This window comes from Castor canadensis, chromosome 4 (genome assembly GCF_047511655.1).
Source record: "Castor canadensis chromosome 4, mCasCan1.hap1v2, whole genome shotgun sequence".
Classification (NCBI taxonomy): Eukaryota; Metazoa; Chordata; class Mammalia; order Rodentia; family Castoridae; genus Castor; species Castor canadensis.
Window position 1 is genome coordinate 61,678,851 of NC_133389.1, and position 23,334 is coordinate 61,702,184.

The 23,334-nt window shown below is 39.0% G+C and overlaps 1 protein-coding gene and 1 pseudogene across 14 annotated transcripts in view; one reads left to right on the plus strand and one right to left on the minus strand.

Annotated features, from left to right (window-relative positions):
• Positions 1-23,334, plus strand: part of Ptprm (protein tyrosine phosphatase receptor type M) — a 747,535-nt gene that overhangs the window by 261,417 nt on the left and 462,784 nt on the right. For all 14 annotated transcript variants that reach the window (XM_074070314.1, XM_074070316.1, XM_074070315.1 and 11 more), the window contains one exon: positions 3,819-4,090. In XM_074070314.1, the coding sequence (XP_073926415.1) occupies positions 3,819-4,090 (272 nt within the window). The remainder of the gene's footprint in view (positions 1-3,818; positions 4,091-23,334) is intronic.
• LOC109689150 (eukaryotic translation initiation factor 5 pseudogene) lies at positions 7,512-9,427 on the minus strand (annotated as a pseudogene).

A 23,334-nucleotide genomic window follows, 5' to 3' on the forward strand; every position in this document is an offset into this window, starting at 1 on the left:
AATATAGAGAAGCCAGGTGTTTAGGAGTGTGGAGGGACCTAAGTCATCACAGAGTCACCAAGGGTTTGGTGAGCTTGTGCTTCCTGGCAGGCTTTGTCCTGAGTACCTTTAAATGCATCCATTGCTAAACATGGCACTGCAAAGAGAAGAAAGGGATAGCTCAGTGGAGCAAATCCCAGGGAAAGGTGCTTAGAAAAGAGACTTTCCCGCTAAGAAATTCCATGGGTGGAAACCAGAGGGCTGATTGGCTTGTAAAGTAATTGGAAGCAGAGTAGCTTTGTCTTGATCCTGTGGGCAGTACAAACAGGATTGCATCCTGAGGGTCAGAATGAGTGAAAACAAAAGAAGAGACGATGCATGTAACAGGTGTTTTTACCAATGCTATGCATTGCTTGTAAAACCTCTCACTAATTTCACAAAATCACTGTCCACTAGGGGCAATGATCACATCAGCATGCCAGGTACTGCTGTGACAACACTGCCACTGTTATTCAGAATTTATACAGCTTCATATGTAGAGAAATAACAAAACACAGACAACCCTAATAAACATACTGACCTCTAGTGCAGAATTTCAGGGATCTTCTCCTTTGCCCTAAACGATAGGGCTGCAGCCAATTGCCTAGCTCTGTAAACATCCTTGAACTCTTTCTCTTCTAAAAGAGACCACTTTCTGCCAACATATGGTTTAGAGTTTGTCTTCTTTGTCAGCTGTTTTCTTCTCTTTTGAATATGGAAGAAGGGGGTGGAGGTTTCATAGTTCCTTCATCTGTTCTTACAGTTTCCTAGACAGCTTGGCTGAGTGGAAAGAGGAATGGCTTTTAAAACCACGAACCTTTTTCTGGCCACTGCTCACACAAAGGGAAAGGAAGGCAGTTTTGCAGGGTTGTTGGCTGCGCTTAAAGGCCATTATGTAGTGGTGTAGTTCTCCCTTCATTTGAGAGAATATTTGCCCTTGGTAACTCCACAGTGTTAATGTCAAAACACTGGGCATGAACAGAAGCCAGTTCTGTATAACAGGGGTCTCACAACTCAGACCTATCTTACAGAAGCATCCCTTGTAGCGGATCAGACTACATTCTGACTCAAACAGCGTTGAAAAAGAGAAAGGACTATAAAAATTAGGATCATCTGAGTACAGTAGCTCCCCCCTTATGTGAAGGAACATCCCAAAACCCACAGTGGATACCTAGAATTTGGGATAGTACCAAATTCAAGCAAAGTGGTGTTTCCTCAGTCCATCTAGTAATCTAGATGACTACAAAGTGACTAATGGGTGAGTTGTGTCCTGGACAGAAAGGAGCTAGACAAACACAAAGTTTCATCACACTACTCAGATGTACGCAGCTTAAAACTGTTCATTTCTGTAATTTTTCATTTGCTGTTTCTGGGCCATAGTAGGCCACTGGAAACTGAAACCACAGAGCCAAACAGTGGGTAAGGAAGGACTGTTGTGTTTGTATCTTAGGTTACATCTTAACTTCACCTTGATCTCAACATAAAAAAAATTCTGTATTCTTTAGAAAACTCACAGAAGACCATTTTGTGCTGGAACAGAGTAGAGCAGTTTAAGCATTGAAGGACAGTCCAGATAACTAGGAAAATAGTATTCTCAGAAGCACAGGTGACTTCCTGAATAGTAACGGCAGAAAGTTATGCTGCTTACTGTAGCATGTGAGAGTTGCCTGAGTCAGCTTTATCCTAGCCTGCTGCACAGGACATGGGCGGGTGGCCAGCATGCTTGCCATCCTGTGTATTCTGCCGTGATTACCACGCATAGTTGTCCAATTTAATTAGTGGAAACAATAAATGGAATAATATTATTGGCGGTATGACCGATTTTGATCAACCAGAGGTGGCTTCACCATCCTGTCATTCCTCAGCCTCACCAGCTATAGCAACTAATGGATGGATTCATGCTTGCCAGATACCCTGGGACTTCAGCACTTGCCTAAGATCAAATGAGTTTCTATGTCACATTAAAATACATGAAAGCAAAACATTCGGAGAAAAATGGAGAAATGAGAAATGAGTTATCATGAAGTCATCTTTAGCAGAGACAAAAATATATTGATGGTTTATAGAGGACAAGCATGGTAATATGTTGCAGATCACAGAACCTAAGTGATAGAATCTGTAATAAATCCGTTTGTATGTCACCTAGAGCGTGAATTCTCTTTTTTCCCCTTTTCCTTCCTTTTTATGTATTTGTTTTTGAGACGGGTCTTCACTGTTGCCCAGGATGATCTCAAACTCCTGGGCTCAAGTGATCCTCCTGCCTCAGACCCACAAGTAACTGGGACTACAGGCTTGTGTCATTGTGCCTGGCTCCCACTCTTTCCCTAAATTGTATTTGAAGTTGTCCCCCATTACTCATCTCTTGAAAACTTCCTGTATTTTAAAATAGCTACTACAATTTTCCTTCACTATTGTGAAGGGGTTGTTTTTGCCATATATGTTCAAATGGCACATGGGGTTTTGGAGTGGGTGGACTGAACACTTACAGGCCCAAAGTTACTGTTTTGTGAGTAAGTCATCCTAAAACCTGAGTAGGCTGCCTCCTCATCTCTCTGGAACCCTGTTCCTGTTTATTTACATGGCATTAAAAGTAGCTCATTCCATATAGGGATATTGTAATGTTAACAGCCATAAGCAAACGTAATACAATATTGATCCCTAACTAAAGCTTATTCATGTGTAAAGGATATGTATATTTATATTTTTTATTTGGTTCTTATAAAATTTTTCTGGGAAAGGTAGTCTTTATATTTTTGGAAATCATAGCATGTGTTATAGGCAAGATAAAAATTCCACATGTTTTCTTGGATTGTGTATGTTTGTTTATAGATTTGTGTGAGTATGCACATATGTATATATACACAAACATACATACACATACCACCTTGACCATTGTGAGTCACAAAGAGATATGTTTAAAAAGGTTATTCAAGTAAGGGTGGCAGCCTGCCTGCCTAGGAGCAAAGGGACTCCAACCTCACCTGAATAGTATTGTTTTTCTTTCATTTTTGGATTCCAAGTGTTGGTAGACTTCCTCCTTACACTGTCAATACATTTTTCTCTCTGCTGAAAAGGACTTCATGATAACCTACTTTCCCATTTTTCTCAGAATATTTTGCTTTCATGTATTTTATATCAGATATAAACACAGACACACACACACGCACAATTTCAGCTGCTATTTCTTTCTGTTGATCTTAGCCATGCAAGCACTGAAGTGCCAGGGTATTCTGGCAAGTGTGAGTCCATCTGGAAAGTCATTGGCACTCATTGTCATGGTTGTCAGTATGCAAAGAGCTCCCATTTGGGCTATCCCTGGATGTTGAGGTTTAACAAATGGTGGTAGAGTTATAGGATATTAGTGCCCCATTCTGAGAGGATGATGACTTTCTGTATCTGTGCTGCTCAGTGTGTTATCAAGGAGTCACATGTGACCATAGACACATGCATTGTGGCTGAAGGATTTTAATTAATTTGAATTTAAATAACCACATATGGCTAGTGATTCCCAGCTTTACCATGGCAGATGTATAAACATTATGCTGCATATCTGTCTGTTATTTAGCAGACTAATGTGAGTAACATTCAGGGAACTTTACACTCACCTACCTTCAGACCATATTGGGGGTGGTAGGAGCAGCAAGTAATGTATGAAAAGGGTGTGAAAGAAGTGGAGGTTTTAAGCTTAAGTTGGTTATGTGTGACTCCACTGTCAACTCGTGTGAATGATGGTGACTTTTCAGAGGTGACCAGAGAGTGGTGTTTGGGATCTTCACTCTCTTTTGATTTTGTTTCCACAGGATCTTTCATGCTGGTGAATACATCTGGGAGACCGGAGGGGCAGAGAGCTCACCTGTATTTACCTCAGCTGAAGGAAAATGACACCCACTGCATTGACTTTCACTATTTTGTATCGAGCAAGAGTAATTCTGCTCCAGGGTTTCTCAATGTCTATGTGAAGGTCAATAACGGACCCTTGGGGAATCCTATCTGGAATATATCTGGAGACCCAACACGCACGTGGAACAGGGCAGAACTAGCCATCAGTACGTTCTGGCCTAATTTTTATCAGGTATGTGTTTTCTTTCCACTTCATGTTTTAAAGCATCCTTGAATATCTAAAACTATAATTGTTCTTATATTAGTATAATCAGAGATTGAATGATATACTATACTATATGATAAGGAGTGTCTTTTGGCTTTGTGAAATGACTGAAAACACAGTTCACATTTGTTTCTGCCTGTTATACACAATTTTAAGAAAGACAGCAATAATTCGCAGCAGGACAAGCAGTGCTATGTGCTAGGATGTTTCAGTTTCTATATTAACTAAGCATGTGACCCAGAGGGACAGTACTTGAGGCTGAAAAGAAGATTCCTTTTTTGCCAATGGATCTCAGGAGTAGATGAGCCATGAAGAAGAGAGCCCTAGTAGAGGTCAGCCTGATGGGGGCAAGTCCTGCCTCCTCACTGACTTCATGTCACAGATGGATTGCTATCAGCCCTGTCCTGTTAATTTTAGACACTCTATTGAGACTCCAGTTGCCTACTTTGTGTGAGCTCCCTTTTTTAAGGTAACAGCAGGCAAAAGGCCAGGGGCAGTTAACAAGTCATACAAAAGCAATCTCATAAGAGTATCCTGAAGTAGGACCAAAGGTGGGAAATTAGTGACAATTGGCATTTGGGGTGCTTTTCCCTTTTAACCACAGCATCTTTTACAAATTGTTTGATATTGAGAATACTCAATTGATTTTTAGCTCAGAGCAGTCTGAAGAGGATTGTGATATTTTGCTGTTCTCTTAATGCCTTTGGCCCATTCAGGGGTTGGCCTGAACCTGCGGCTATGATCATTTCTCAATTTTAATTAAGTTGCTCAGCTAGACTCAGGGGGAGGCCCAGGTCTTCCCAGGGCCAGTTGTCTTCAGAACAGGCATGAACAGCATCCAGCTATTCCCCAGGTGTGCTGTTACCAGTGAGACCCTTCAAGCCCAGTTCTTCTATCCTTGGATTGATCATGGGATAAATGGGCTATAAATTCCTTGCTTAATCCATTTTTGTGTCCCTGTACCCAGCATATGTTCTGGTTTTTAATGAATGATAAATAAATTTTTCTTAAGTGGAAGTAAAGAGGTAGTGAAAGCTCTGTTAGTACATACCTAAGTTGTTTAAATCTTTTTAGAGTATACTTTGGCAATAAATTTTAAGTGTGTTAAAATTTAAGTATGACTAAATTTAGCAAACTACTATTAGGAATATATACTAAAGAAATAATGAAGAGTGATTTCAAATAATTAACTAGAGATATGTTGCATAGCAGGCTATTTATCATAATGCAAAATCGAAACAGTTTTATTTCCAGCAGTAGGGGATTTTAATTTATGCTACCTCAATACAAAAATTCGTTTTGTAGACATTAAAAATGTTATAGAAGATCATTTAGTGATGTATTTAAGCTTATGCTGGTAAATGGATAAAGCATGTATAAAGCAATATATCGAATTCTAGTCTTAAATTTAAAAACATATATAATAAAGACCAAAATATATTCTGAAATAAATGTATAAAAAAGTGGTAAAAAGTGATTTGATTGTTTTTCTCCTGTCATAGTATATATTTTCACTGGTGTATATGTGTTATTTTTATTTGTGAAACAAAAAAAAGAGTAAAAATTACTTTTTCCTCAGGAAGGAAAGTAACTATTTAATGAATATCTTCTTCTAATATAAATGTAACAGAACCAAATCAGTAGCACAATCAAAAAATATGACCTGTGAGGCAGTTCACGAAGCAAGTGGGGGAGGGTGTTTGGTTGAGCAGGACCTCAGGAGGGTTCTCCATGTTGGCTCTGAGGCTGAGTAGGAGTACAAAGCTTCATGGGAAGGAGACCTTCTCGGGGTAGGGCAGATCTTGCTCCAGGAGACTTGCTCTGGAACAGATCCTAGGCTTGTTACCTGCTCAGGGTGGATGGGCTGCACTCCTAGACACCAGTATCTTGTGTATTGCCCATCTTTGCCCTGAGTTCCTTCTATTTGGCCCGAGTTAGGTCCTTTGCAACCTTTAGAGTGAGTTCTTTCTTCAACATACTGGTTTAGTATGACATTGGCTGCAATTGAGATCTAGGATTTCTGTTTTGCCTTTTGCATGCATAGCTCAGGGAGTCAAGTACATTTAAGGAATGGTTTAATTTATACACAGTCTTAGAGCAGGCTTATTTAAGGAATTTTTGAGTCACATTGAAAGTAGGATGGTCCTACATTTTAGGCTATTGTCACTTTAAATGAATTCTTACTTTCTGCAGCAAATCTGGCTAAAATATTTTTCTTCCTAATTGTGAACCTGATCTAACCCTCATAGTTGCCACTGTGACCTCTCACATTACTAAGTAGAACATGATTTACCAAATTCAGTTGGAACTTTGTTTTCATAGCTTTCCGGTTTATGGATTTTTTTTTTTTTTTTGGTTTTATGAAGTTTATTGCATCACTGGTGTCAGTCTGCTGGGCTGCAGTAACAGAATACCATAGAGTAGGTATCTTAAACAACAAACATTTACTTCTCACACTTCTGGAGTGTGAGAAGCCCAAGGTCAGGGTATCAATTTGGATTTTGGCGAAGGCTTTCTTCCTGGTCTGCAAACGTCTGTCTTCTTACTATGTGTGTCCTGTGGTAGGGGAACAGAGGGAGAGGAAACTTTCTCATGCCTAGTCTCCTGAAGGCAGTAATCCCATCATGAAGACACCATTCCCATGATTTAATCACCTCCCAAAGGTAACACCTCCTAATACCATCATATTGGGAATTAGGGTTTCCACATCAGTTTGGGGGCTGATACAAACATTCAGTTCATAACACTGATTGATTCATTAAGAATCACTTCATACTTTAAAGGTGAATTTAAAGTTTAAAGGTGGATTTGCAGAGATTCTCTTTTTTATTTTTATTGTACTGGGGGTACATTGTGACATTTACCGAAATGCTTAACAATATACCATAGTTGAATTCACCCCCTCCATCTTTCTCCTTTATCCACCCCCCCCATTCCTGGAATAGTTTCAACAGGTCTCATTTTTCCCATTTTCATGAATGAGTATATACTATTTCTACCATATTTACCCTCCTACACCTTTTCCTTTTATCACCCACCCTCCTAGAAAGGTACCTACTCCTACAAAGGGCCTGTCTTATCTTCTTGTTCTCCATTTTTGAAAAGACATTTCTGTTTAAGATAGCTATATGGGGAGTTTCATTGTGACATTTCTGTGTATAAGTATTAAAACCTGAATTGGTTCATCTCTTCTATTTTTCTCCTTTCCGTCTTAGTCCCCTTATTATGGTGATTTCAGCAGGCTTAAAAATTCCATATTCTTTCTTACATGGAAAGTACATCAGCCATATTCACCTTCTTAACTTCCTTCTTTTACCCTTTCTCTCTTGCTAGTGCCCTCCCCTTAGCATGATCTATTTTTTTTGTTTGTTTGTTTGTTTTTTATGTCCAAACATTTTGAAATTATAATTTAAGGGTAAAAGCTGAAAAACTATGCTATTTCTGCTAGAGATTAAGTGTACCTTTTCCTGTTTCTCCCAAATAAAATCATAGTTTACTATTTAATTACACCTCAAAGTTTAAGTTTTCTCTCAGTACAAAGCAACCACTACATACACATAAAATACTTATTTGTTAATGTAATTATTTCCCTGGCTCATCCAACGTGCAATGCACATGACTCTAAAGACTACAATTTGGGGCAAGTGTAATGAACTGATAAACCACAATTTCAAGTTTCAAAACTTTTTCTTAAAAGAATTTATAGGACACTCATGTCATTTTTACTTCTTAGTAAGATGTTGCACTGTCATTTCATTATCAGTCTACCTTTAGTACTAAAAGAATTACCAGATGCCAATTTGAAGGAACTACAGATACAATTTCAAAAGTACTATTATTTCTTAATGGCCAACTAAGGTCATTATAAATTAAGTTTCTGTTTACATCCTGCTGAAGAGCTCTGTATAGTTTCAGCACCTAACTATCTACCAGGCTCCAAGGACTCAGGTTAAATGATAGTGCGATATTTTAAAAAGGAGCCAATTACTTCAGCATAAGCCATTCAGAGCCCCAAATCCGAAGAATGACCAAAATCAAATCTTTATTTTTTATAACTATAATGTGATCCAAATGTGTCCACCACTAGTTTTTCCAAAAGAAACATGCTATAAATAAGCAAACTACGTCTGCTCACTGATGTGTATGGACTCCCTAGATGTCTCATTGGGCTTAATTACAGACCACTCACAGTAATAATTTTTAGTATAAAGTGTAGCATGATGTTAAGCCATTTAGCTTTTGCACATACATGTTGCACTTCTGGCTGATAATGGAGAAAAATTTGCAGCATTACACTGTTAAGCTAGGTTGCATCCATCCTTTTAAATGGCATCAATATCAATGTCATCATCCTTGTTGTCAGACTTCACAGTTTCAACTTTCGGTATGCTCCAGTCTTCGAATACACCACCTCAATGTTCTCATCTTCGTCTTCTTCACCACCCGAAGATTCTTCCTCTGCCTCCTTCAACCACTTTATAAATGGTTCTGCTTTGACACGAATCTCTTTGGCAAGTTCTTTTGAGACATATTTCTTAGAGGCCTTTTCTGACCAGCTGATGATGACCTCCTCTTCTAAAAGGTCTGCATCATACATCTCCTTCAAGATATGTGGAATCTTGAAGATGAGTTGAGCTTGATGCATTGCCACCACACATTCCAAACCATGAAGAAGGTACCGCTGAGCTTTTTTGTTGTTGTGACAAAATCTTAGGAAATGGCGCCTATATTTCTTAATTTGTTCTCTAATCTTCTCATTAAAAAGAACTTCAGTCAGAACAAGAGGGCCCATGGCTTTTACATCCAGTCTCTCTGCTTCAGCAACAATTTCTTTGTCTGATGAATCAATAATGCCCTCTTCTTTTTCTTAACAAAATCAAACAGGATATTGACACGCTCTTCTACAGTTCTTTCCAAATCATCACTCAGTGTCAGAACTTTTGCATGGTCACTGATTTCATCCATTCTGCGCCTCTGAGCTTCCTCAGTTGTATCCTCTCCCCAGTCATCATCCTCCTCTTCTTCCACAGCATGTGGAGGAGGACTGATTTCATTTGGTGGTGGAGGTGGTGGTGTCTCACTGCTGGATACGGAGCCATTTTCCTTGTCTTTGCCCTTTCTATTTTTCTTTTCCTTTTCTTTCTTTCCTGTACCACTGTCACTATTCTCAGGTAGGTTTTTGAGAATGAATGTGCAGAGCTTATGATGTGTATCAAGCATGCCTCGATAGCCACAGGCTTTACAAGAATTACCTATTGTTTGCTTCTTTGGATTGACATGCAGAAGCATGATCTATTTTTCATAATACTAGATTTGCAAAGATTCTTTAATACAGTCTTGTGATGTTTTAAAGAACCTGGCAATCAACATCAATAAAGGGTGTGGATCAACTGTTCACTTAACTGTTTATTTTTTGGCATTGGGGTTTGAACTCATGGTATTACAGTTGCTAGGCAGGTGCTTTACCACTTGAGTCACTCCCCCAGTCCTTTTTGTTTTAGATATTTTTTGAATAGGATCTCACCATTTATGCCCAGTTCAGCCTGGACTGTGATCCTCCTATTTAAGTTTCTGTGTACCTGGGGTGTCACACCAAGGTTTTTATTGGTTGAGATGGTGTCTTGCCAGCTTTTTCATGGGCAGGCCTCGAACTGTTATCCTCCCAATCTCCTCCTCCCAAGTAGCAAGGATGTAGGCATGAGCCACTGTGCCCAGCTTGTTCACTTAACTCCTAAGCATTCTACCAAGCACATACATTTGAGGTTTTAAAGGCATAGTGGAGGTAGTACTGTTCACATATTTTCCATTTTTCTGCTAGAGGGCAATAAACTTACTGAAGTCATTACCCTAATAGCAATGTATCTTTGGGTAAGTGGCACATCATAGATGATACAAGAGAGATGTCAGCAGGAAAAGTACCAAACACCAAGCCTTAGGCCTTAAAGCCACCAATAAGACCTGAATAATGTCCCCATTTGGGATAAAAAAGACAGCCATATTAACAGCGATGAAGTGAAAGGAAACCATGTCTAAAACCTATTTCGTATTTCCTGTCCTAAGGTGTCAGCAGAACTTGTCGTGGTCAGATAAGAGCCAGGACATACTGTCAGGTATAGTCAGCGGCAGGCTTTCATGGACTGAAGGCCCACTCCCAGCTTTTGAGGTCAGCACATGCTTATAAGGACATGGTCATTGTTTCCTGATGGTTTTAGAAATGTGGATCATAAGGAGCCCATCTGCTTTTGATGCTATTTTCCGTACAGATTTTTCTACAAGGAGTGTTGTTCTGGCCTAAGGAGGTGAATCTGGTTGGAATCTATTAGTATTTCTAAGTTCAAAATATGTAATAAAAAAATTCTAGTATAATACATACTTGTATGTGATATTTTCTTTTGTAAATACTTTGTATAAAAGTCAATATCTAAATGATGCATTCCTAGAATATAGATCAGCTACTTCTGGGGCTGAAAGCTACAGAAAAGATAGGATATAGGTATTTAAAGGAGGCAGTATTTTTGAGAGAACCTCTCTCAGGGACTCAGCTCCACCTCCACATACCTCTGCATTATTATATGGGCTGCAATATATGTCATATGAACGTATGCTTTATTGCTATTGGGTAGTTTTCACACTAGTATATATTGGAGTATTTTGTTACTGTTTGTTTATGTGATTTGTTGGTGGTGGGAATTACACCCAGGCCTGGTGCATGCTAACCATGTGCTCTCTCACTGAGCTACATATCTAGCCATACTAAGTACATTTGGTATGAGTTTAGATGGATAAGTAAAATGTTTTCAAGGCATTTCAGAGTATTACACTGTAATGGGAAGCATCACAATGGTAAAAGAGCACACACAGAATTGGATTTGAATATCATCCCTGCTTACTTACAATCCCCCACAGCTGATGTAAGTTTTATGAGCCTCACTTTCCTAATTATGGCCTAAATATAATAACCTTTTGGGGTGTGCAAATGAAAGGAGAAATGCATTTGGGATATGCTAGCTTCTCAGTAAATAATGTCAGTTTGTTGAGCCACCATTAAGATTTGTGGGAGACAGTTAAAAGCGAAACAGTTAAGAGTTGAGTGGTCTCTTCCTGCTAAGGCACTTCCTAAATGTGTTTAATGGAATGTCATAAGGTGTTAAATGATAAAGGGAACCAAGAACAAATCCTTTTGTGAAATGCTGGATGAAAAAAAAAATCCACTTTCTTTTCTATAAGAATGCTTCAGAACTGCTGTCCTATAAAGCACAGGTAAGGCTTCCTCCCATGGAATTCTCCCACACCAGGATGCTTGGCTACATCCTAGAGCCCTGGGGAGCTCTAGGTTCCTTATTTCCCTGTACCTCCTGGAACTGTGTCATGAGCATCCCTTTCTCACTTAGCACTGGTGGCAAAATAAGGAGTCATTTTTCATCTTGGTCAAAATGTGAGCTTTGTAGTTGTTAGGTTGGAGGAAGTTTTTCATCAAACCAGACATCACTGCCCTTGTGCTTTGGTTAAACTTTGTAGGTATTTTTAGGCATGTCTTGTTTTCATAGTCCTTCCCCAGTGTGATCTTCATTAAGCATTTATAGAGTTTCGAAACAGTTCTTTAGTGCAGTAAAGCCTTTTTACATAATAGTCGTTTTCTGTAGTCCTTACTATTTATAGTAGAAGAGTATTCTGCAGGTACAAATCACAATGGTAACCTGCATGGAGTACAGCTAATTGCAGGTTAATTAAGACTTCTTAAAACAGAAATTGTCAAGCATTTGTTGATTAGCACATTTTTAATTTGTTAATTAAAGTTTGTCCTAATTGCTGTTCCTCAGACCTGCCTTGCTGGGGCTCAGAAGCAGTGGGAAAGTGCAGGGTAAAGGCCTGCCCTGGGGCACTGGCTACCTTGGATTTAGACATTGACTTCCTGCCATTTGAAGAGGAATATTTTCCTTTTACTCTCACCTTCTTGCTTTATTGTACTGATAACAAGAAATAGTTGTCAGCTTTGATTCTGCTTCCTCCTGCCCCCTCATGTTTCAGATGCCCCTGAAGCTGAAGAGTCACCAATTGATTCCTCTGGGTTCTTTCTAATCATGGATACAGCCCCAGAAGCCTCCTGAATCACCTCCAAGGCCTTTATCACTGCTTCTGGCAGATAGTGGTTCTGAGTTACTTAAAGGTCAGGAAGGCAAGGGTGTTTAATATAAGTGGTGGCTTTGTAAAGAGAAAAATGCATAGGCAGCCTGAAATCCCCTTGCCCAGACCTCTCAATAAAGGGAGCCTGTATAGATACAGTCATCAAATGGGAGAGTGCTGTCTCAGGGGAACCTCCTTGTTAAAACAAATTCCTTAAATATGCTGAAGAGTCCTGGGTGAAGATTATGAGTGAATTCCAGGTGAGCCTCCTCTGAATTCTTTGTGCAGAGAGGACACAAGGGAGTTTGTACTTGGGGGGGAAGGCTAAACCAATATTTGCCCTATACCAGACTGACAGCTTTGCTGGTAAATGAGGAGTTAAGGGAGTAGGGATGGCTTTATCTCACCCATCCCTTCATTTTAAACTCCAGTCTTTGTTCCCTGCACTGCTGCCTTGGTTTCTTTGCTGTATTTGCCTTCAGACCACATATTTTTTTTAATCAGGAAGCTGTATAAGATCCTAGTGAATGGTAGCCTGAATAATTTGCTGCCTAGAGACAGTGTTTTAGAGCTGAATGGGTAAGTACTTTCTGAATTGTGTTCCATAAATCCCGGGAATGTTAGGAGGTATTAGTTGACCAAATATAAAGGCACACGGATAAGTTGAGCAGTCTTGTTCTGCAGGCCTTTTGAGGGCCTAGATGTGTTTCCTGAATCTCCAGAAGGACACTGGGTAGGTGTGGGTACCCAGCTAGAGTCTGGGAATCTACTTGGGCTTTTGCAGAGAATCTCTTGAGTCTAGTTTTCTTGCCATAAACTTGGGAAATACTGATAAGTACCAACTGAAACACAGTACATATCATGACCTATAAGTTCCTTTGGCTATGGCTTTTATTCCAAGTGCCAGACCATTGAATTGCTTCCTTCCTCTTAGGTGACCTGGAGAATTTGACATGACAGTGATGTGTAACTCTCTGTCTGAGCAAGAACTTGAGTCTAAGCAGTTGCCTCTGTACTCTGCATTTTGTGTTTAAAAAAGACGAACAATCTGGTTTTAAGAAGCCAGTGGGAGCACGGGAGGTATCACTTTATTATTGACTCAGCTGCATTCAGAAGGTTGAATGATCTATGTGATAGTCTTTTTTTTTTAATCAAGAACCATGTTTTATTTATTCATGTTTAAAAACTTACCACACCTCTAAACTTTATTCTTAAGTTGTATTTATTATTTGATGATGATCAAGGATGAGCACCTCTTCTGCTGTTTACACCCTCACACCTCTGTGTGGGCTGCTGCTGCTTTCTTGTCAGAACTCTCCTTTATAGTTTTCCCTATTTTGCTTTTTTGTTTCTTTCAGTGATGTTTACTTTCTGTTTTGCATTTGGGTGTATATTAAATGCTACATGGTAAAAGGATTCATCATGACATTTCCATAATGCATACATTGTACTTGGATCTTATCTCTGTTACTCTTCTATCAATTTTCCTCCTTCTTTTCCCTTTCCTTTTCACTTCCCAGTAGTCTTTTACTTTTATGACATTGACTTTTTTGTTTTGTTTGATTTAGTTCCTCTCTTTGAGAGAAAACATTTGATAATTATTTTTATGGTACTCGCTTATTTAATTTAACATGATGATGTCAAAATTTCCATTTTCCAGCAAGTGACATGATTTATTCTTTTTAAAAGCTGAGTAAAATTTATTCTGCATATATAAAACATTTTCTTTATCCATTCATCTGTTGATAGTCACCTAGGCTGATTCTGTAACTTGGCTATTGTGAATAGTCCATGATAAATGTGGGTATTCATGGTTCTCTATAGCATACCGACTGATTCTTTTGGGTAGATACCCAGAAGTGGTGTGGCTAGATCATGTGGGAGTCCTACCTTCAACCTTCAAGACTACATTCAGTTCAAAACTTCCTGGGAGCTGCTGCTAGCCCTATCAAGTTTTGCTACCTGTGTGCTAGGTAGGTTCCCACTCAACTCTTATAGGCCACCATTTTGTGCCCCTAAGGGCAGCAAGTGTCCAAACCTAGGAGTGTTCCCTGAATGTGTTGGCAAGTGGGAGAAGAAGAGTACTATATACTGCACTGGAGGGAGAGAACTGAGGAAACCCAGCACTTTGCTGGTCTCAGCTCTTTCAGACCCCACTCAGCACTTAACCACCGTGTAGGAGAGAACATTTGCTCAGAGATCTGAGCCCTACTCAGCAGTAAGTCACATGTAGCTGGAAGGCAGCTCCTGGAGGCTAAGCAATCTGCCAGCCACAGGCTTGAAGCTCTGCTTTCCCAATGATCCTTGGTGGATCCTTCGATTCCATAGAGATTGGGGGTCACTGTCCTTTGCCTTCTTCATGGCTCAAGCTTACTGCTGCTTAATCTTCTCAGTAGGTCCACATCAGATCCCCCTACCCCTGAAACCAGCTCTTGTGGCTGTCTCCCACCCAGACATTGTGGCTGAGTGTCCTTAGGTTACCTGAGCTGAGATTGTCCTTGTTTTCAAGTCCCCCTAGCAGCTCAGTCTCAAACAATAGATCCCCCTATTAAGATAACATCTGGGATACAGGGAGTGACAAAACAGATGTGTTCTCCAATGCTAGCCTGCCATCCAAGAGGAGTCACTGTCACATCAAATCCTCCCATTGGATTTCAGGCTTGTGACAACTGTTGGTGTATTCTGCAGCAGTCTGTAAATCTGTTGTCCCAGGACTGCCTGACTTGTGGCTTTGACTTCTCCCCTCACCCCCTTCCCAGAGAACCAGGCTTGTAGCCATGGACTGTTTTTGACTTTTCTCTTATACCCTTTCTGTTTCCCCATGTTTTCCAGCTTTCCTGTCATCTCTTTTGTGATTCTGGATGCTCTTCCTCTCTTTCTTTCTAGATAGAGTATAGCCTCTCATTTGTTACCATGTCTTTTCTCATTTCACATGGAGGGAGCTTCTACCAATTTGTCTCGTCCTCTGTTTTTCTTTTTCATCATCTTTAATTTTCTCCTATAACCCGTTTTATACAATTAGATGAACTGTGATCATATCACATTCTTTTCAAAAAGGAAAGAGAAAAAAATGAGGAAAGTCATGTTTATTGGGAAGAAAAATCAGTTAAAATCATATAAGAACAGGCTCCAGTTGCCGGGGGTGGCGGGGGGGGGGGGGGCGTAGTATCTTAGTGGCTTAGCCTTTGGCTAGCATGAGTGAAGCCCTAGAGTGGATTCCCAATATTGCAATAAATAAATAAAAAGTAATGGGAATGACAAAGCACCAAAGATAGCTCCATTGCCTGTTTTGCTGTCTGTCCTCTTAGTGCCTTTAGGATTATAGAACTAGGTTAACAGGTTATTTTTTGATAATGCATCAATAGAAATAAATTCTTGAACATTTTGCGGTTGGTTTCCTTCTTTCTTTATTTTGTCTATCCCAGTCTTGTTTCAAACTGAGATCCTATTGCCTCAGCCTCCCTAGTGCTGGGAATATAGAGATATGCCACCATGTCCAGCTAAAGAATCAACACTTCATTTTTTTCCTGTGTTATAGATGGAACCCAAGTCCTTATCCATACTAGGTAAGTGCTCCTCCACTGAGCTACATCCCCAACCTGCTCCTGATTTTTTCTTTTTTAAATTGGAGAGGGGTAGGTTACAAATATATTTTAACAAATAGGTGAACTCATAAATATGGAATCAATGAATAAAGAGGATCAACTGTACTTAAAAGTATTTTATGATATATTGTTTCATTGTCATACACACACATGTGCACTAATCTACCTCGTTAAAGGAGGGTCCTGTAGCCCACAATCCTGACCGCAACTAAGCACCCTTCTTTTCAGAGCTTGGACTATACACAGCCACTCCCCAAGACATCATACCCTTGTGACAGACTCTGGAGTTACACTGGCGGGATTCTAATTCCATTTCTGCCATTTACTTGCTAATAAATAAATCCCATGGAAAATCTAATTGAAGAGCCCAGAGTGTTCTAATACAAATAACTAGGCTTGTCACAGGCTGTCATAGAAAATACTCGATCTGTATCTGTTGAATGAGTAATTGAATGAATGGAGTCCCCCCCACCTTGTTGGTAAATCAGAATCCTATACATGAGGCTTTTTCTCTTTCAAGGAGACCAACCCTGCTAAGCTTCTAAAAATCAGATGAGACTGGGTACCTTCAGGGTGTTATATTATAGCCATAGACTCATGAGGTTTTCTGAGATACAGTGTTATACAATATACCCCCTTGAGGTTCCTTTCCAGGCTTCTCTGCTATGAGCCATCAACAAGGATGTTACTTAATGTTTCTCCCCTAATTTTAGTTTTTTGTGTGTTTGTGTGTGTACATGTGCTTTGTTTTTTTTTTTTTTTTGGGGGGGGGAGGTGTGCTTACTATTACCCACTTCCTTTTTAATGATAACATCTAGCTACTTCATTTTCCCAAATAAATAACAATCTGAAGACCTCCTGATTTTTTTAATGTGACATATTTTGTAGTTTTGCTTTGGCTTTTTAACATTATAGAAACTTTTTGCTGTATGTGTTGCTAGTTTTATTTAACTTATTTGTCAAACCTTAAAATTTTGAAAATGTGTACGACCTGCCTTTGCTTTTTATTTAAGTCAAAACCAGAAAGGATCTCGTAGGTAATCTTCCTTAGGACAAACACCTACCCATTAAATCCCCTGTATTCTGGGGAATTGACAAATAACTTCCATCCATGTTTTCCTTGGTGAGGATTTGTGTTGGTAAGCAAATTCCTTCCCTGTGCTCACACATACAAGGGAACGTGGTGGCATGGAAAGCTAATTTTGCTCTTCACTGAAGCAGGGAGCATCAGGATGCTGTGATGTGCAACTGCTTTACTGTCCCCCTTGGCAGGAACCTGCGGGAGAGCTTGATGTCAATCCCCTCGCAGGCTGGCTTCCAGGAGGGCATTTCAGGAGCAAATGAGAGCCCTAGTCAGTAGCTTAGTCATTTGTTTTCTATGTGACATCAAGCAACTTTTCTGGAACTCTCCAAAGGCTATGGGGCTGTGGCATCTTGTCTCCCGAGATCTTATTAGGTGAGGGATTGACTGAATGTTGAGTCTCTTTATTCCAAATTTCCTTACATCCTATGGTTGCAAATAATATCCTCAGGAAGAATATATTGGTAGAAATGGGTACTTGGATTAATCAAAACACACTAATACAGTTGATTCTCATTATTTGTGGTAGGTTGGAGAACAGTGAATTAGTGTTTTCTGTAACTCTTCAGTATCTGCAAGAGATTGGTTACAGAACCCCACTGTGCATACCAAAATTGCTGGATGCTCAAGGCCTTCAGATAAGATGTCACAGTATTTGTATATAACCCATGTACAGCCTCCCTTATACTTCAGGTCATAACTAACTTGCTTATAATTCCAAATAGAACATCAATGCATTGTAAATAGTTCTTATGCTATATTATATATAGTGCTTATGCCATATTGTTTGGTAATGATGACAACAAAAAGTTTATCTAAAAAAAGCTTATCTAACACATATTTTCTCTATAGGGCACATCACATTCTCTTGCATTTATGAATGAATACTGTACATCATTTAAGCACTACACTAAGGGCCATTTCAAACTGCAAAATCCTCAGTTTTGCAGAAAAATATGAAAAACACCTTTCTAAAAAATCACAGTGTAGACATTTTCCCCAAAATATGATTGTCTTGGTAAAAAAATAAATAAAAACATTTAGTCCATTTCTAGCTAATATCAGGAAATAAGGTATAAAATAAGATCTGAGGGTCAGGTTTAAATGGTGAAGTGTTACAACTGCTCAGCAGTGTAATTTTCTTTTGATGGAACACTTAGCTTCTAAACGAATTGGATTTCGTTTGATTGTATTTTGCCCAGTATATTGGGGTCTAAGTAATTAGTTTCTGTGGTTTTGTGTTGGTATCTTGCAGTTATGTATTATTTTAAAAATTTGGTAATGGTATTATAAGCCTAAATGGGCATTTAAAATACCTCCCATGTAATATTACTGAAAACAAGTCAAGCCAGGGGCAGAGTTTTCTCCTTGCTTTTACTGGAATATGAGGCTCCCACATGGAGTGCCAGGCATATTATATCTGGCTGTGACAAAGCATTGGTTTTGACGCGTGCTTTCTTGTTAACCAGAGTAATGACAGTGTGTTGAAGAGCTAAGCAGGAAAGTCTCTAAAAACAGGAGGCTAGATAGTAAATATTTCAGGCTGTCGTGCCAGACGGGGTCTGGGGCAACTAGTTAGCTCTGATGATGTCTGAAAGCAGTCAAAGCCAAACATAAATGAATGAGCATGGCTGCGTTCCAATAAAACTTTATTTATTCATGGATGTGGAAATTTGAATTTTGTGTAGTTCTCATGTATCACAGAAGCATTATTATTGTCTTGATTGTTCTCCCTCCATTGAAGGCTGTAAAAACCATCCTTAGCTTGGGAGCAAATCTGTGGTAGGACAGATTTGGGCCACAGCAATAATTTGCAGTCCAGCTTAAAATTTATATTGGTAAAACTATGTCATATGACTTGTCCTTTCATCTACATTTCTAAGTCAAATAAATGGTTGCTATATCCTTTACTTAAATCTGAAAGTAATCATTTTAGAACATATGTATCTATGCTTTTAAAGGGCATATTTGTGTGTATGCATGATTGTGTATTGTATATATGTGTATATATGTACATGTAGCATGTGCAGATGTGTATACGTATGCATTCTGTGTATATAATCTCTTATACTTGCGAGTTAAGGCAGTTTGGTAGTGTGAAGATAGTCTAGAGTTGGAGGCAAAATAGACCTATGCTTATTTTCCAACACTGTAACTACTTGTGTGACCTCAGAAAAAATTATTTAACCTTTCTGAGTCAGCCACTTGGGCCTAAAAAGGGAGCTAATATGACCCACCTCAAATTGCTTGACTGGGGAAAACTGGATAATACATACAAAAGATGCCTGGGATATGAAAGAACCTGTACAGGTAAATACATGCATTTTGAATTACTGAATCACTTTAAAAAAAAGATGATATGGTGCCCTTAAGAATCCCCAGCCTTACTTCTAATACAGATTTTCAATATGTTCTGCTGTGCTTGATAAAAACAAACATGGCACGTCCACAAATCAAAGTCTCACACATTTCTGTTTTCTTTTTCCAATGATACCACTGTTGTCCTCATGTTATTGTTTTCTCTGACCTCAATCTTTTTGGACTTGGATGTGGGTATTTTCAAACTTTCTTGTGACTCCCTCTGGGTTTTGCATATAACCGTAATACTTCACTAGAGCAATATTGCACTTTCAATAGACAAAAAGAAACAAAAATATTGTTTTTGCTTTGAAGCTTTGGTGGTAAGGACACTGCCTAGAAAAGGGTACAAAATGGAAAACTCGCCAGGCAGCAAGAACTCCTATGGGGTTGTTTCCAAGAGACCTATTTAAAGTGGGTCTTGCCTTTTGAACTGCATGTTTTAACCTTTTAATTTGTTAAGAAACAAATCTCTCAGTGGTTAGATATTTAAAGTAGAGTTAGTAGTCAATCTAAGACTGACTGGTCTACTGAATTCAGGTATCTTCTTTTAATCATATCTATTTCAAAATGGCAAACTTATCAGTATAAATCATAGCTGTTTTATACTTGTATGCATTGAAGCAAATATTTTCTTAAATTGTAAATTTGTACTCATAAATCACTTAATAAGTGACTTAAAAACAGCTAGAAATAGTCTTTTTTAAAAAATACACTTTAATTTTTGAAGAAATATTGTATTTCTGGACTTAAGCTTGTAACACATAACCTACCTTCTTATTTATAAACATCTAAGTGTGGGATATAAGAAGTTCTTATGTGTATAATATATATAAATTATGTACGTATGTGTGTATAGACATTAACAAAGAATGCTTTCCTTTCTCCTTTCTGAAGTTAGCGTTAAGTCAGGCAGTCAGTCCTGGGGCCTGCACAGTTGAAGTTCACTTTTGAAAGTTCCTTATTAACTGCAAGGGTGGGCCTATTTACAATTAGATGCTGTCTTTCATTGCATCTTGATATTCTAGTTAGAAGACTAGGGGCGAGCAAGTGAAGCTGCAGAAATAGCATGTGTTCAATTCTTGTGTTGTGACCTGCTGCCAAGTCACCTTGCTGGGAATTTGGGGTTCCTTGCTAAGCTCTCCTGCTTCTAGCTGGGGGAGATGAAAGGAAATGCCACCTAGGGCGTCCATGCATTTATACTGGCAGGGCAAGGGCTGTGTTGAGGGTGCATTGGCTGCATCACAGGCTGCCTGGTTTCATGGTATGAAGGATGTACAGTCCTGAGGCAGGAAGGACTTCTTTGACCTCCTTGTTGCTTGACTGTTCTGTAACCATGATTGTCTTGTCTTTATTCTTTCATTATGTTTTTTATTCTTCCACTAAATCTCAATTTTCTTAAGAATGTTTAACTTTTTGATTCTGCAGAGAATAGAGTAAATGTTCTATAAATACTTGAACTAAAACACCCAAAATTTTGAGAATAAAACTTCAGAGGATCTTCATTCCTTGACTGGATGTATGAAAAACCAGAGTCTTGGAAGCTAGTGCTTTTCTAAGTGTCTAATTTCTTCACTATCTTCTTTCACTCTCCATGGTTCCATATTGGTTTAAATACAATACTGTGGATTATATTTATATCTGCAGATCAATTGACAGATTGAATCCATGAGCATATTTTGTATGTGCACTACAGTCTGAGCTAACATATCTCTTCAGAGAATAAGGGTAATCTGTAACCTTTGCAGCTGGTGAGCTATAATTTCTATAAGGACGAGGACAGATTGTTAAGGAAAGGATTCTGTTTTTTATATATTACAAGTGCTTACCATGGTTCCTGGAAGAGAGATGACACTCAGTAGAGAATTGAGTAAATGAATTTGTGATAGGAAGGGACTGAAGAAGGATGGGAGAAAGGGAGGACTGATAAATGAAGTAAGGTCTGGTGGACAAATCTGGATTTGGCTTTCAAAATTCATTTATTGGGTGATGGGAATACAAGGTCTCACTATTTTGCCCAAGCTGATCTTGAACTCCTGGGCTCGAGTGATCCTCCTGCCTCTGCCTTCTGGATACCTGGGACTATGAGAGTACAACACAGCACCCAGCTCAAAAGCCATTTTTATGACCAGAGTGACAGTGATGTCAGGTAGCTGGCGGAGTGCCATCAGTAGCTTGCAGGTCCTGGCAGAGTTTGCTGTTTCTGTTCCTAATTTTTCAGGATATAACTGTTGTCCAGGGCCCTGCCGTGAGGGCCTCTTGAATGCCTTTTCCTGTTTTTACTCTTAAAACTCATCTTTTTTGTTCCTTCATTTGTTGTCTTATAGACCTTAATAGGAGGGAAATAAATGAGCATGGTCCAGTTGCAGAAATATCCGGCCGTCTCTCCCTTTCTTTTTTATCATCAGTGAAAAAAACTGTATCAAACTTGTGAACAGGACAAAGTTTTATTTCATCTCTTGTTTTCCTGCAGAGCCTCTTCTCTTTCCCATGTGTGTTATATTTTATTGTGAGTGTTGTAGCAGTGTTGTTTAATCTATCAAGAGTTTCTTGATGACTTCTTGTGTGTGTTGTGTGGAAGCCCCACCTTCCTTTTCCATTTTGTGCTCTGCCAGTTGCGTTCTCTGGCTTTATATGAACACAAACATTGTAGTCCTTGGATCAGCTTTGTTCAATTTGTGTGTAGGAGTGAAAACATGGCATTTGGAATCAGATAGATTGAGTTTTAAGATTATATCTGTGACACAATCATTGGTAGTCAGTTACTTGTATCTAATGTTCTTCATCTTTTGAAATCTGAAATTCTTGAACAATTTTTGCATGAACTAATAAATAAGTTAATAGAGTGGTAATTGTATAGTCCAGGCTACATAAGTATTTAGTAAATCATAACTTATGATTCCTTTTGAAATCAAAATATTTGTAGAGGTACACACAGTAGTGAAAAGTAAGTGAAATTTCTGTGTGTGTGTATGTGTGTGTTGCTCGTATCCCCAAGGTATACAGTACCTTGTTGTATACAGTTCCACAACTAGGATATTGACATTGTTATAATCTACAGAGTTTATTTATGTTCCCACACTATGGCTTGTATTCCTGTGTGTGTGTGTTTGTATGTATGCATTTAGCTCTGTACAACCCTGCTCCCCAGGAAGGTTTGTCTGTTAACCACAGTGACAAGGATTATTCCAGTTGTCCTTTGGTAAGCATACCATCTCCCTCCTCCTGCCTCCTTTTCCTCTATCCTCCAGTCCAACCCCATTTACCACCACCCCTGGAAAAGAGAATAGTATTAAGGATTAAATGATTTTGCATATATGCATGTGTTTATAATGTATCTATCTACCTACCTGCTTACCTATCTATCTATAGGTAAGTGTTGCCTTTCTTTCCTATTGGTCCTTAGTGTCCTGTCTATAAGGTGTTGGGATAAATTTAGATCCCTGTTATTTATTTATCTGTTTGTTTACTTAGTTATTTTTGTGGAGCTGGAGACTGAACCCAGAGCCTCTTGCATGCTAGGCCAGAGCTCTACCACTCGAGCTACACCCTAGCACTGTCTGAGCATAATTTTTATACTTGATTATACATGGCTTAGATCTCTCTTGATCTCTCTCTTTCTCTCTCTCTCTCTCTCTCTCTCTCTCTCTCTCTCCACTCCCCTCATCTCTCTTCCTCCTCCCTCCCTCCCTTTCCCTCTCTCTCAATGGTTGTTTTTTGAGATAAGGTCTTACTATGTATCCCAGGGTGACCTTAAACTCATAATCTGCCTGCTTTAGCCTTGATTGCTGGGTTTACAGGCATGTACCACCTGCCTGGCTTTGACTTTCTCTTTCTTACATGCTTTACAATTGAGTCCTTAGACAGGTACTGTCTCACCCACCCACTACCCTTTAGACTTTCCAATGACCAGGTTGGGGTCTTGTTTATCTTTGTGCTCTAAAAACTTGAACAGATATTATATACTCATTAGTATCTGTTGGAAACATGAATGAGTAAAACTATGTGTCTTATGTATAAGAGATACTTGACAAAAGTTTGAC